The sequence below is a fragment of the Sphaerodactylus townsendi genome, linkage group LG01 (assembly GCF_021028975.2).
Source record: "Sphaerodactylus townsendi isolate TG3544 linkage group LG01, MPM_Stown_v2.3, whole genome shotgun sequence".
NCBI classification, from domain to species: domain Eukaryota; kingdom Metazoa; phylum Chordata; class Lepidosauria; order Squamata; family Sphaerodactylidae; genus Sphaerodactylus; species Sphaerodactylus townsendi.
The window spans coordinates 153282719-153296466 of record NC_059425.1 but is presented as its reverse complement, the minus strand read 5'-3'; the positions used below and the strand labels follow the sequence as shown (position 1 = coordinate 153296466).

Sequence of the window (13748 nt, the reverse complement as noted above, 5' to 3'; positions counted from 1 at the left end):
TTTAAGATATTCCACAGTTTGGGAATCAGGGCAAATGTATGCCCATAGCTTTCCTAAGCTTCCCCAGTGTTTTGTTTTGCTTTATAGAACAAGTGACATGAGAAGGAGAGACTTTCAGGTGCTGCGTGTGTCACCAACTTGGGCAACACTTATCTCTCCCCCTTCGCCGCCCACCAGCTTACAACAGTATCTGTCAATTGTTATCTGCCCCTTCACAGCACAGCCATAGCTATGCCTCTGCTTAAGGATGCTAGTAGTCCTCACTAAACAAACAAAGCCCTTAAGCTTTTTATTTCCTTTTTGGTCTTTTAAATGTTTTCAAGACAAAATAGCAAACTGGCTGGCATGTTCCTCTGTATCTCTATTGCCTTCCGCCCACAGTGTGTGTACGTCATTTGGAATCTTTCTTGGAATCCCATTGTCAGCCTGAGGTAGGCTGGTCCTTTAAATATGATTTTCTGGCCAAAGACCTTTTGGAAGATTCATGTGCCATCTGTGATTCCATTGTTTTTAGGTCTGCGTGTAACTAAGAATGCTTGTATTGTTTTAAACAAACACTTGACTTTTAAATATTTAAAGGATGCTGCAGCTATGAAAAGTACTATCCTCAACAATGGAGAAACCCCCCCACCCCAAAGAAATTCCTGCGAATTAAAGCTGTGCCAGCTTCAGTCATTCGAATAGGCTCCAAAGGCAGCTCCTAAGTGTCTTGAGACAGCACTGTACTGGCAGGAGTGGGAACAGTGAAGCCAAATGCTGTTATAGCCACACCAACTCTGGTTTCCTTGGGCAAGAGAAATGTCCAGACCTGCCCAAATCTGTCTTAATACAATTCCTATGCCAGCATAGGAATGCCAGTGCTCTTTTCCTTTTTCTTAAATTTATGAATTTAAAAATAGATTACAAAATTAATATTGAGGAAAAACTAGGCACGAGTTTAACAAAATATCGTGTGAAATTTGTCTGGAACGCTCATACTGGTGATGCCAGTGCAGTTGGTATACTCGGATTAGCAAGTGCTCTTTTCTGTAGTTCCCAGGCAGCCGCTGTGGTGCACAGTATTGAGGGTTAAGTATGTTTTTTTAATAATGATTAGGATTTCACAGTACAAGCTTTCTTCTAGGAATTCATTCCACTGTTCACCATTACTTTCCTGTTGAGTGTATTTTAGCATGTGTGTTTTATGTAAATACTGTAATTCTGTTTAGATATTTACACTTCACTTTTCTCCATGATGGGGTCCCGAAACGGCTTACAACTATTGTTCTGCCCTCCTGCAAGCCTTTGCAACAATAATCCTGTGAGGTAGATTCGGCTGAGAGTGTGACTGGTCTGAGAATACCAAGTTTGGTTTGCCTGCACAGTCCCACTTTAAAAAATTGCCTTATCAGAAAAGTTGCAGCTTCAATCTCATAGGTGTCCAATTCCCATAAAAACTCAACATTCATCAAGTTTATTAAATTGAACTTTCATCCTGGTATTCTGAGAAAAATTATTACAATGTTTGACTTAGAATAATCCTACTCGTCCATATTTTTGTGGAAAAAACACATTACGGTGCTATTTTAAAAAGCAAACAAAGGCATCTCAAATGTGCTAGATAAGCAAGAATACCTCATGTTCCTTGGTAGTATTCCTAACTACTGTTCATTCTCTTGCCAAAGTGGTAAAAAGTCAGTTGCTTCTCCTGAACAATGAGGCCCTTTATCTGGAGCCTTGCTATGCTTGAGAAAGCCTGGCTCAGTCCTTGGCACCCCTCCTTGGGCCAGGAATCACAAAAGGGTCTGTACTATGTGTGTAAGTGGGGGGAAGAGAATGACGGAACTATGCAATGGGCTGCCATAACAATGGCGGGGCATCTCAGGCGCCACAGTTTTAAAAGATTCCTCTGTGGGATTCGAAATATGTGGCGGAACTCTTTGGTTGCCATAGAGCAAGAGCACTTGAGAGAGAAGGAAAGGCCTCAGAAAGGGATGTGTGAGGAAAAGGCAAAGACAGAGCTCTAGAGAGAGCCAACAGAAAGTATTTGCAGGGACAGCTGCCATAACACTTCATCAGATTCTCACATTGCCCTTGTGGAAAGTCCAAGTGGAGGGCTGTGACATCAATACCTGTTCTCTTTTTCTTTGACAGAAGAAACAAAGAACTCCCTAAACTGGCAACAACCATAGTGCTATATTCTCTTATGCTATTTGGGAAAGCACCATAGTCTCTGTGGGTATATGTTTTCTCTCTGCTGAAAGAAAGAAACAGTTCACATGTCACAGTAATGGCAAATGAGGGGAAAGTTGGAAAAGACCAGGCCCATTTTTCCCCACCCCAAGCATTATTTACCTGTATACACATATGGTTTGTTTTTCTTTTGTATTTTAGTGTGGCTTTGTGTTTTAGTATATCACCTAGTTACTACTTTCAGTGGTGCTTTATACTTTGACTGTAATTGTATGTGTAATATATGTGAAAGGATCATTTAAAAATATTGGTTCGTTGATCAATGCAATTTATGTCCATTCTTTTTCTGAAGCGCAGAGTTTCTCCCAGTACTGTACACTGTATGATTTGAAATTTGGAATTGTAAACCACTTTCAGCCACAAGTGAAAGGTGGGATATAAAGGGTGATAGACTAAGAATATTTCATTTGATTCTGTGTAGCCTGAGAGAGGTAGACAGGAGCCCTTTTCAAACATAATTCCATTGAGTTTGAATGTGTATTGGAAAGGAAATGACACTGTGGTGGCAAGCTACATGTCTGATTTTTGTGTCCTCTCTTGATTTTGTACGAAGAACCTGTTTGCTAGGGAATGTGAGCGTGCAGGAACCTCTCTGAAGTTCTTGATCAAAGGACAGCAAACTAAAATATGCTTACTTGTGTGCATGCAGAATCCTCATACACCTTCAAGTGAAGATGCACAAAGGACGCAGCTTGCTGTCACAATACGGCTTTCCCCTCTCTGTTCATTAAGTGTGTTCAGTCACCCAGGAATGTTGTGTCAAAGGGGCAACAGTGGGAAGAAAAACTTGGGTCGGAAACAGTTCAACAAATCCAACAGTACACTATAAGCAGTGGCAACCAAATATCACTCTAGGCTAAAGTAATTTGCAGCATAGACCTATGTATGCCCTTTCATTATGTCTCTGAATTTCAGCAGGGCACTGAAGCAAACATTGGAAGTATAATAAATCAGCTGGTAAATACAGGCTGATTAAAAGAAACACTTCAAATTTCTTGCAGCTTTCCTGATATACAGACTCTTGTTCATTTGCTGAAGAGAGATAACTGGCAGTTATTAAAATTGTAAGAAACAATGAAATGGAGGCGGGGTGTGTGTGTGTCCTGCTCCACTTTAAAGGAAAAGTCAGACTAAATCAAAATATGTTCTTCTGCTTGTTCAATAAGTTTTGTTTGTTTATTTATTTAAAACATCTATTAGTCTCCTTTCTTGCTTACACAGTTGAAGAGAACTTCCAAGGAATTTGTGCAGCCTCATCAGTAGAAGCAGGGCTGTACATCAACCAAGCCAGATACCCCCTCCCTCCCCTGCAAAAAAAGCCTGAATTAAAAAAAATTGGCTATCTGGATAGGGTGGACTCACTGAAGCCAAAAAAAGATGAAAGACATTTCACCTTTTTTTGACTTTCAGCTATTCTCATGGCCCAGTCAACAGAGTGCGTGCAGGGATCAGGTCACTGATCCCTCTACACAGTTCTTCCGCACCACTTCTAAAGCCTGCAGGCTTCAGAGGCAGTGGGGTGGTCTCCATGAGTACCTCATGATGACTTTTGCAGCTGCATTCTGAACCAGCTGCAACTTCTGGAGGAATCTCAAGGGTAGCCTGGATAGAGGGAATTATCTGCGTTGGCTGCATAAGGACAAGAAAACCTGTCTAAACTAGCCCTTGCCAACATCAGCATTGCAAAATAACCTGTCTCACCCTTCTCCTAAAGGGATTAGAAGAAAATAATACACCAGCTTGGGAAAGCTAGTTCCCATCTCCAGTCCTGGTCTACACACCTCAGTGAAACAATGACTATGCCAAGATCATCAAGGAGTTCCTTCCAGAAATATTAATCTTATGTTTCTAATCTCTAACTAACCTCTCCCAAGACCACCTTCATTTACATTCGGCATTGTCTAGAAACTGTGATTGGGTCAGCTTCCCTCTATCTCTGGGTACTCCCAGGCTTAGACCATTAAGCCAAGTGTCCAGCCATTAATTTTAACTATTCAGTTCTTAACTTAAGTGTCTGACACTTAAGTATCCCTCTTTTGTCCTCCCTCCAGAAGATGAAAGTCCTGGGAGATCAGGGTCACTTAATATAACCCGAGGGCCCATTTCTCCCTATAACTAGCCTCCTCGCCAGCACGCAGTGTTCAATCTTCTTCTGGACATCTTTCTGTCTAGTTGATACTGTCCCCAGTGCATTATCTTTCTTCTTCTACCAGAGCTCAGCATAGGTTGCTGGGCTCTGCTTGAACAGACTATTTATTCCCCCCAAACTCCTTACTTTTCCAAACCTATCCACTCAACTCTAAGTACATCCTAAGACTGTGTGAATTCTTTGCCGCTGTGATTTGTGTACTTCATTATTTTTAGTTTCTCAATCAAATTGTTAAACTTTTACTTCATTCTCCTGTGGATTTCTTGCAGAGACCCATCTCTGTAAAAGTTGGCAACAAAGATCTCGCGCTTACCTGACCTCTCATTAAAGCACTGTCTGCCTTTCCTATTTCCCCTCTCTAAAAGGGGCAGACCCCAGGATTTTGGGTAACACAGTTGTCAAAGAATATCTAGCTCAAAACCAGAACCTTGAATGGGGACCAAAAACATTCCAGTAGTGAGTGCATTTTGCACATCACTCATTGAATAAACTTTTCGCCGTCTGTTAAAAGATGGGCAGCAATATCTTGCACCAGCTGAGCTTTCTAGTTCTCTTCCATGGTATATAGTATATTGGTCTAACCTGGATTTTATAGAAGCATAGATTGACATGACAGAGTCTTTTTGATCCAGGAAGGCACAGAATCTACACAAATAAGTCTAGCTACTTAAAAATAAGCCTAGCTATAGCTACAACCAGTTTCTCAGAAATCAAAGTCCTATCCAATATCTCTCCATGGTTCTGGGAGGTGGCTTTAAAAAAAATGTCTAACCAGGTGGTGTTTTGAAATAACAGTGTGATTTATTTTCTGTATTCATCAATATTGATTATTTTAACAAGCAGCCTGTGTGAGCTTTTTAGATTGCGATGTACCTTTTATTTCTCTGGAGAAGTTCCCTTGTTTATTTCTTGAGAGATTTTAAAAAGTAACATTGGTTATAATTTGTGTGGAATCCCACTGAGCAGAAACATTTTTGAAAACTGACATTAACTGCCTGTTCAATTTGGATGTGAATCAAAAACAGCTCCACTGAATTCCACAGAGCTGTTTCGAGCTCAACCAGTTATGATTTCAAACAGGAATTATTAAAATAGAGAGAAAAAGGTATAATTCAGTACATTAATAGAAGGAAGAACCATTAGAACAAGGTTGGGTTGAGCTCGGTATCTCCCTGGATTTTGTTGTGGATTGGCTTGTTGGTTGTATTCATTGTTTTTAAATCTGTATTTTAATCTGAGGGCCTGTGATATGGAAAAGCAGCATAGAAGCACATTAAACAAATATGTATACATGCAAATTTACCCATGAAACCATTCAGTTGGATCCAGACTTAAATGGCAGTTTCTAATAGTTTCCCATTCTTGCTACAGAACCTCCTCATATTATTTTTCAGGGTCTCCTGTGCTCCAGGAACAGCATTTTGTGGAGATCAGTGAGCTGCAGTGGGGGGGGGGGACGGGGACAGGGGACTAGGAAAGTTCCATTCTGCCACTGGAAATTTTAGTCTGGATCCAACCCATTGAACTTGAGCCAATCGCTATATGTCATTATTACTTTCTTTCTTTATAAGCTTGTTTCTTTATTAATTTCTTTCTTTATAAGCTTGTTAAAGAAGGGGAAGAACATTTTACATTGATCTGTAAGTTGGTCGGAGAAAGGGTGAGATCAAGCTGTAATAAATACAATGTTTGATCCAAGGTGAGACTGCCCACCTTCAAGTGAGGTATGAACATCTCTCTGGATTACAACGGCACTCCAAACTACAGGGAACATTTCCCCTGGGGGCAATGGCAACTTCAGAGGGTGGACTGTATGACATCATATTCCCGCTCAGTTCCCTCAGCATGGAGTTGTCAGCTCTAATCCAAAGCTTTGTAAGCTTGTGAAACAGGAGTTCTGATTTCTACTATGTTGTGTTCTGCAGGATTTCTGTGTTTCCTAAACCTTAAAAACAGCTTTCTGGGTAAAGCAGAGGTCTGTTGAAGATGGGAAGCTTCCTCCAGTAGAACTCTGCTCACTGTTGTTGTCTTTTTTGCATCCAAACCCACAATCAATCAATCAATCAATCAATCAATCAATCAATCAATCAATCAATCAATCAATCAATCAATCAATCAATCAATCAATCAATCAATCAATCAATCAATCAATCAATGATTTATTTGGTGGTGGGGCAAGGCAATCACACATGTGAAGGAAAACGTGGTGCCCACAGAATTGGGCCCCAACCCACCCAAACTTCAGCGAAGTTAGTTGATTCCTGTGAGGAGAGTCCCCAGCAGACCTGTGGCAAATTTGATGCCCGTACCAAGAGCAAGACTCCCACCAGAGCCTCCAATAACATCTACAGCTCATGAAGCAGAACAAAAAGCCCCATATAATTCTCTGGAGGGGAAAAAGTAAAATTTTCCCCCACCATAGATAGTCGCTGAAGACTGCCAGATTCTTGGATCTTGACTTAGCTTCATTGTAGCTAATGGGGATTTCTGGGGGTGTCTGTAGGGGGTGAATTTTTAAAGCAGAGGCACCAAACTTGCAGGGTGTCTTTGGGAAATTCTTCTGAGATCCCTGAATTTTGGTGAAGTTTGAGTCACGGGGCAGTGGGGGATAGGGACTACCCCTTTGAGGACCCATAGCACTATCCCTCCCCGAACCAAATGTCAAACTTGGATGCACTTACCAGGAGGGTCACCTGACACCACCCTGAAAGTTTGGTGCCTCTATCTTGAAAACTGTGCTCCCTGCATACACACCCAGAAATTCCCCAGTGGCTACAATAGAGCCAGGTCAGTTTAATAGTAGAATCTGGGGAATTTGTAAATTTTTCCCAATAGAGGTGCCAAACTTTCAGGGTGGCTTTGGGAGACCCTCCTGAAAACATCACCCAGGTTTAGTGAATTTTGGTTCAGGTGATCCAGTGCTATGGGTCATCAAAGGGGTTGCCCTCATCTCCCATTGGAAACCATGGGAGATGGGGGCACCCACTTTGGATGCCCATAAAATTAATGGATGCCCTAAACCAAACTTGAGTGGTCTCATCAGGAGAGTCTTCTCAAGCCACCCAAAAGGTCTGGTGGCCCTACCTTAAAATGTACCCCCTACAGGCAGAAAACCACAAAAATACCCCCAAAAAATCCCTATCGGTTTAAATGGACTCTAATTTGAGCAGTGGGAAACCTGAATATTTTGGGGTTTCTTGAATCAGATATTTTATCAGGAAATTACCAGGAACCCTGAAAAACCCAAGTCGAATTCTACCATTTTTTTTTGTTTTGCTCAAGCCTAGTGGCATCACTTATCAGCATCTTACTTGGCTTATTCCAGAGGTGTTCTGCTTTTTGTGCGTGGTGGGGAAAATCTTTTGTTTCTTTAATATAGAGGCACACTGAGAAATAACATTATAAGAACCTGAGCTCTTCAGTTGCTGACACAAGCCGTGAGAGAAGATGAGCCTACATTGCCTGCACTGATTAATCTACAAGCAAAAGAAATACTGTGTATTTCTCAGATGTAATAGCTATGCAAACAAGTTGACACAGCTGTTCTGTGGTACTGAACTTTCCTGGCATCCCAATATTTCTCATTGGATTCTCACTACTTTTTCAAGAAGCATCCAAAAGCCTCTTCCCCCATGTCCAAAGGACATCTTTTAATGTATTGTCGAAGGCTTTCACGGCCGGAATCACTTGGGTGCTGTGTGGTTTCCGGACTGTATGGCTGTGTTCTAGCAGCATTCTCTCCTGATGTTTTGCCTGCATCTGTGGCTGGCATGATCCTCTGAAGATGCCAGCCACAGATGCAGGCGAAACGTCAGGAGAGAATGCTGCTAGAACACGGCCATACAGCCCGGAAACCACACAGCACCCAAGACATCTTTTAAATTACTAATATTTATAATACTAGTTAACCAATATTAATAATAAAGAAAGGAATACTTCTGCGTGGTATCACATGATGATATTGTAACACAGCAACCAGTGATCCCCAAATAACCCACTTTGATAGATTTAATTTATCCCTAATAATGACATTATTTAATTTTTCTTGTGTAAACTCCATTTTGAATGCATCTTTAAATTAAGGCTAGTAAAAGCATACGACATTTTAATACTTCAGATTTTTTAAAGTGGATTTTAGTTCACGTACCTTTTCCTGATTTGACAAGACTAATGTCACCTTTCTTGGCCATGTGATTTTTTTCCTTCACTGCTGTGTTCTTTACTTTGGATAGTGCCATCTGTTCCCACATTTGTTAAAGACAGCATTCAGAACTGTTTATCTGTAGGATCATTTTCATCCTCAATTGAAGCTTTTTGCCCACGTTCTTACTGGAATCAATTCAGAAGATTTTTATTTTCAGATATAAAATAAATGGAATGGGTTTTTGAATCAGTGGCTTGAATCCTAACCTAAGCTGTTTGTACCACGTGTTTGACTGTTGCAAAGCCTCTCCTTTGGTTGTGCAACACTTTCCCTCAGTGCTAGGTGCTTTCTGTCTCACTGTAAAACACTATTAATGCATGAATGGAAGCTGCTTGTACCAGGGGAACACGTCATGCAGTGAAGGACTGTTTCCACAGTTTGTTAAAATGTTCATCTCTGGGAAGTAGGCTTTAGGCCAAATCACACCTTGTCATTATTTTTTGTGCCCAGCAAAGTCACTTAGGAATGGCAGACGTATATCTAGGTATCCAGGTTTCCATGCAATAAATACTGAGGCACTGACTAGGGGCCTCTTTGTTTTGTAATGCAAAGGAAATCCTGTTGTTTTTAAGGACCATATAATGTTTAAAAAATTGATATTATCCCCATTCATTTTGCCGTCCATTTTATTTGTTAACCTTTTTACCTCAGCTGTCTCCTGTGGGGCTCAGAGTGGTATGTGTGGTTCTCTCCTATGGGGCTGAAATATGGCCATTAGGGTGCTTCATGGCTGAGTTAGGATCTGGGCCTGGATCTCTCTAGCTAACACTCTTATCCTCAACTGGGTTGGATCCAAACTATCTATACTGGGTTGGATCCAATCCATACTGGGTTGGATTCAAACTAAGCTCTCCAGTGGCAAAATGAAACTTTCCTGTCTCTTGTTGTCCCATTGCAACTCACTGATCTCCACACAATGCTGCTGTGAGGAGCAGGGGACCTCCGGGGAATCACATGAACGGGTTTGCATTGGGAATTGGAAGAAACTGCCAGTTTAGTCTGAATCTACCCCACTATCTGGAGGTGTTCTCTCAGGCTTAAAAATTAGTCTCTAGAAAACAAGATCTGAGTTCTTGGTTGTCTAAGTGATTTCTAGTGGGTGTTTAACAATAAGCTACTCATGACGAAGTTGCAGTTTCCTAATAATAATCTGAGTTTTGCATCACGGGTGCTTTTGCCTTGTTTGCCGTAGAAAAGAACATAGCAGAGGAGAGTGTTCATTGCACATTATTACTCAACAGTATTACTACTACATGTTCTTTCCTACCTGAGAGCAAAATGGTATACAGAGTAGTGAGTTGGGTCATTCTGTGCCTTGACCATTGTCTTCTATCTGCTCAGTGCCACTTTGAAGCCCACCAAGAGGAAGGGATGGTGGTTTCCCAAATGGCTGTGGCAGGAGTTGGAATTTGGATTGCCTTCACATCAGGATCTACACTTCGCCTTTTCCACACAGAAACCCTTAAGCACCTCCAGGACGTGAATGTTGCTACACTTGTTCACAATATGGTACCAGGTACAGATATGCTTATTTAATGCCATCTATGCTTTCTTTAGCATTGTTCTTTCTGGTCACAGTCATGGGTATAGGTATTTCAGTCATCATTTCAGACAAAATGGAAGTTTCGGGTATACTGTTGCCGGGATAGGTTTTCATTAGGAGCTTTCACAATCATTCTTTTAAGAACTGCAAAGAAATTTATAAACAATGGGGCTGAAGGGACAAGAATCCTAGTAAATCCCAGTATTTGCTTTTTCTTATTCTAGTGGGAGTTAGGAGAATTGTGTTCATATAATCAAAAGTGATTGTGGGAGGAGAGATTTAAAAAAACCCTGAAAATTCCAGAGTGATGTCTTGCAGTATAAATGCAGTGTAAATGCACACACGCGGACAAAATCGATGTTGGCATTTCGATGAAGGCAGTTTTTCATTACAAACATGCACTGCACCAAGACTGTGCAATACAAGACTGATATTATTTGACTACAGTAAGAATGGAATGTGTCGTTTTAGTACTCCTCGAAGAGCAAAAGAGGATTTCTCACTGACTGGTAATTTGAGTTCTTTGGATGAAACACAGTTTTAAAGCTATCTTGCCCCTTCAAACAGGTATAACTCTGGTCCCTGTCTTTCTTTCATAATGCCATTCAAGTTCTCATTTTCACATCAGAACAAAGTTGAAACTTTGTTCTGCTTTATTTGCAGTGCATAGTGTGAAAAAAAAGGGGATGTATCCAAGCACTAGAATGAGCATTTGTTTGTTGAGGAACCTGCAGGAACTTTTTTTCCTGTACTAAACATTTTAGATGTCAGTCTACAAGGAAGGACTTCAAGGATTGAAATACTTTCAAGGCTTTGAAGAAACTGTTTAGATGCAGGGGATGAATCTATTATCAAGATATATCAGTCTTGAAGTATTTTGAATCAAATCACAGCAATCCCAGATTACCCAGTTTCCTGGAGACTTGTTGTGGTAGTCTTTCTACTCAGACCTCTTAGATCAGAACTAATTTTCCTGCAATTAATATGTTTATTCATTAATAACTGGAACAAAATGTTCCTCTTCTGAATTAAAAAGGTTCTGCTGAATCGCATTCCGAAAGTTCGTATTAGGCCCTTTTCACACAAACCAAATAAAATGTTTTCGGCAGGAAATAAAATGTTTCCTACATGGAGTTCCACATAGTTTTTAGCTCAAAACATTTCATTTCCTGCCGGAAACTCTGGTTGCTACTCCACATCAAAGATTTTCTCTGTTCTACTGTCTGTGTAGTAGCTTATTGGTTCCCAACCTAGAGTATGCATACCCCAAGAGTAACAAGCCAGAGTTTTTGGGGGTACACAAAAAGAATTGTGCAATGTGGGGAAAAGGTGTGTGCGTTCACCCTGAAAAAGGCAACCAGCCCCCTGTCAAGATTGCCTAAACTGCACCAGGAAACTCACCCCCCGCTTTTCTGATCAGCGCAAAAGGGCCAGGGATCAAGCAAAATTTATACAGCTACAAACAGCAATAAAGGTCTTATCCTTACCTGCTCTATACACAATCTAATGAAAATTTGCAGTATGACAACAAAATGCAGACTTTATTTCTTTGCACTTAAGCCTTATCCACCTAGTTCTATGTGAGGTGCAAAACTGCACCCCTGTGCAGTGGGGGCAGAAGCAAGAGGGATCGAAAGGGGCGGAGACAGTATTCACATGCCACTGTCCCCATGCTGCTTCCTGCTAGTGAAAACGACCCTTCTTTTCCTGCTGGCACAGAAGCTCCAACTTGCCAAGGTTTTCCTTTGTCTGGCTTAAAAAAGAAACCCCAGGAACCATTTTCAGAAGTACAGTATCATATCGCAGCACCTCAATAAAGCAGGAGCATAGTGTGTTCCAACATAGGGAAAAGCGTCATGTGAAAACAGTCCAGAGTTGCTTGAAATTGAGCCAGCAAATATAACTTCTGACACAGTTTGGTAATGATTTTTTTAATGTCTGTGCCTCAAAGAGTCTGTGTTTAGATTTTGGTGTTCAGTATTGACACGATTTGAATTCTCTTATTATTTGATCACCCTTCTATACCTTAGCAATCCCAGTTACCTTTGTGCCCTATATTTTAATGGATATTTTAGTTTTAATTGGTTTTATTACATGTTTCTATAATGGTTTGTTTTTATTGTCAGCTGCCTTAGTAGCCCAAACTGGGCAGAATGGCAAGGTATAAATTTTGTAGGTAACAAAAATAGTAAGAGTTTACACTTCTGTATACAGCCATACATAACTATAGACATGGTTTCCAGTAAATTTCAGAGTTCCCATCCATGTTTATAACCAGTCCAAGTTTACTTGTAAGAGTCTTATATAGTAATCTAAACTAATAAACTCGTCAATAGGGTATTTTCTGTATAAGTCCTGCAGTTAAACATTATTTTTCTAGAATGTTTTTATTTCATAAAGCATTATGTCTACACAAGGATCCTGCTGACTCTGAAGGAATGCTTCATTTGTTCATTTTACAACTGACATTAGTTTACCTATGTAACAAAGTTTCCTTTCATTATCTTGTAATGTAACAAATACATTTTCCTGCCTCCCGTCAGTTTCCAGGAAACACAGCATTTCCTCACTAGGGAAAAGAATAGGTACAACAAGCTTCCGTTTTGGAACAGGCATTCACTTCTTTTAAATCTCAAGTGGCTTTCATAATGGAATATTTAAAAAAGAGAACGTATTTGAACAGTTTTCTGAAAGTTAAAGCCTCGTGGCTTTGAAAGCCCAGTAAAGATAGTTTGGTACTGCTGAGTTTTTGATTCACAATTTTTAATATTGCAAGTAACATCAGAAAGGGGATTGGTGGATTTGAGCCAGATCTGGCGATGCAGAAATATTATTTAGCAATCTTTAGATATCTTTTGGAACTCAGAATACCAATATTGTTCAGTTGACTATAGGATTCGCTGTGGGGAAAACCTTTAATTTGCCACCTCGGAGGTAAATCCTAGATTAGAGAGTATGGTGTGAAAACTGTAGCCAGTGAGTAAGATTTAGCAGAGTGGAAGTTGAAATTTAATCTTGGTGACAAATTCAGTGGGTAACATTAGAAAAAAATATTGTTCCCTCAGCATCAGCTGCATGTTTATAGTATGAAGATCATAATTCTGAGATTAGGCAGGTGGCAACTTGGTCATGACACCAAAGCTCTGGGACTCTCTCCTCAGTGAGATTCATCTGACCCCCGGTTGTTGCCATCTTCTGCCAGTGTGTGAAGACGGGTTTTGTTTCACTTGGCATTCCCTCAATGATTCTTCCTTCCTACCCAACGTTTTAATTGCTGTTTTTATGTTTTATATATATAGTAACTGTTTTTAATTGTTTGTCTATATATTTGGAGGGTGATTTTAATGGTTTAAAAATGTAATTTTATCATGCATCATTTTAGTTGTTAGCCACCATGATGGCCTTAGTAGCTGCTTGGAATATAATTTGCCCCATTTTAAGAGAAAAACCACATAATTCATACTTGCCTTCATAGTAGCCATAGACTTCTGAGTGTCCATAAGAACATAAGAACATAAGAACTAGCCTGCTGGATCAGACCAGAGTCCATCTAGTCCAGCACTCTGCTACTCGCAGTGGCCCACCAGGTGCCTTTGGGAGCTCACCTGCAGGATGTGAAA

The 13748-nt window shown here is 40.4% G+C and overlaps 1 protein-coding gene across 5 annotated transcripts in view; it reads left to right on the top strand.

Annotated features, from left to right (window-relative positions):
- Positions 1–13748, top strand: part of ARHGEF10 (Rho guanine nucleotide exchange factor 10) — a 119594-nt gene that overhangs the window by 91282 nt on the left and 14564 nt on the right. For all 5 annotated transcript variants that reach the window (XM_048497661.1, XM_048497679.1, XM_048497669.1 and 2 more), the window contains one exon: positions 9927–10101. In XM_048497661.1, coding sequence (XP_048353618.1) covers positions 9927–10101 — 175 coding nt within the window. The remainder of the gene's footprint in view (positions 1–9926; positions 10102–13748) is intronic.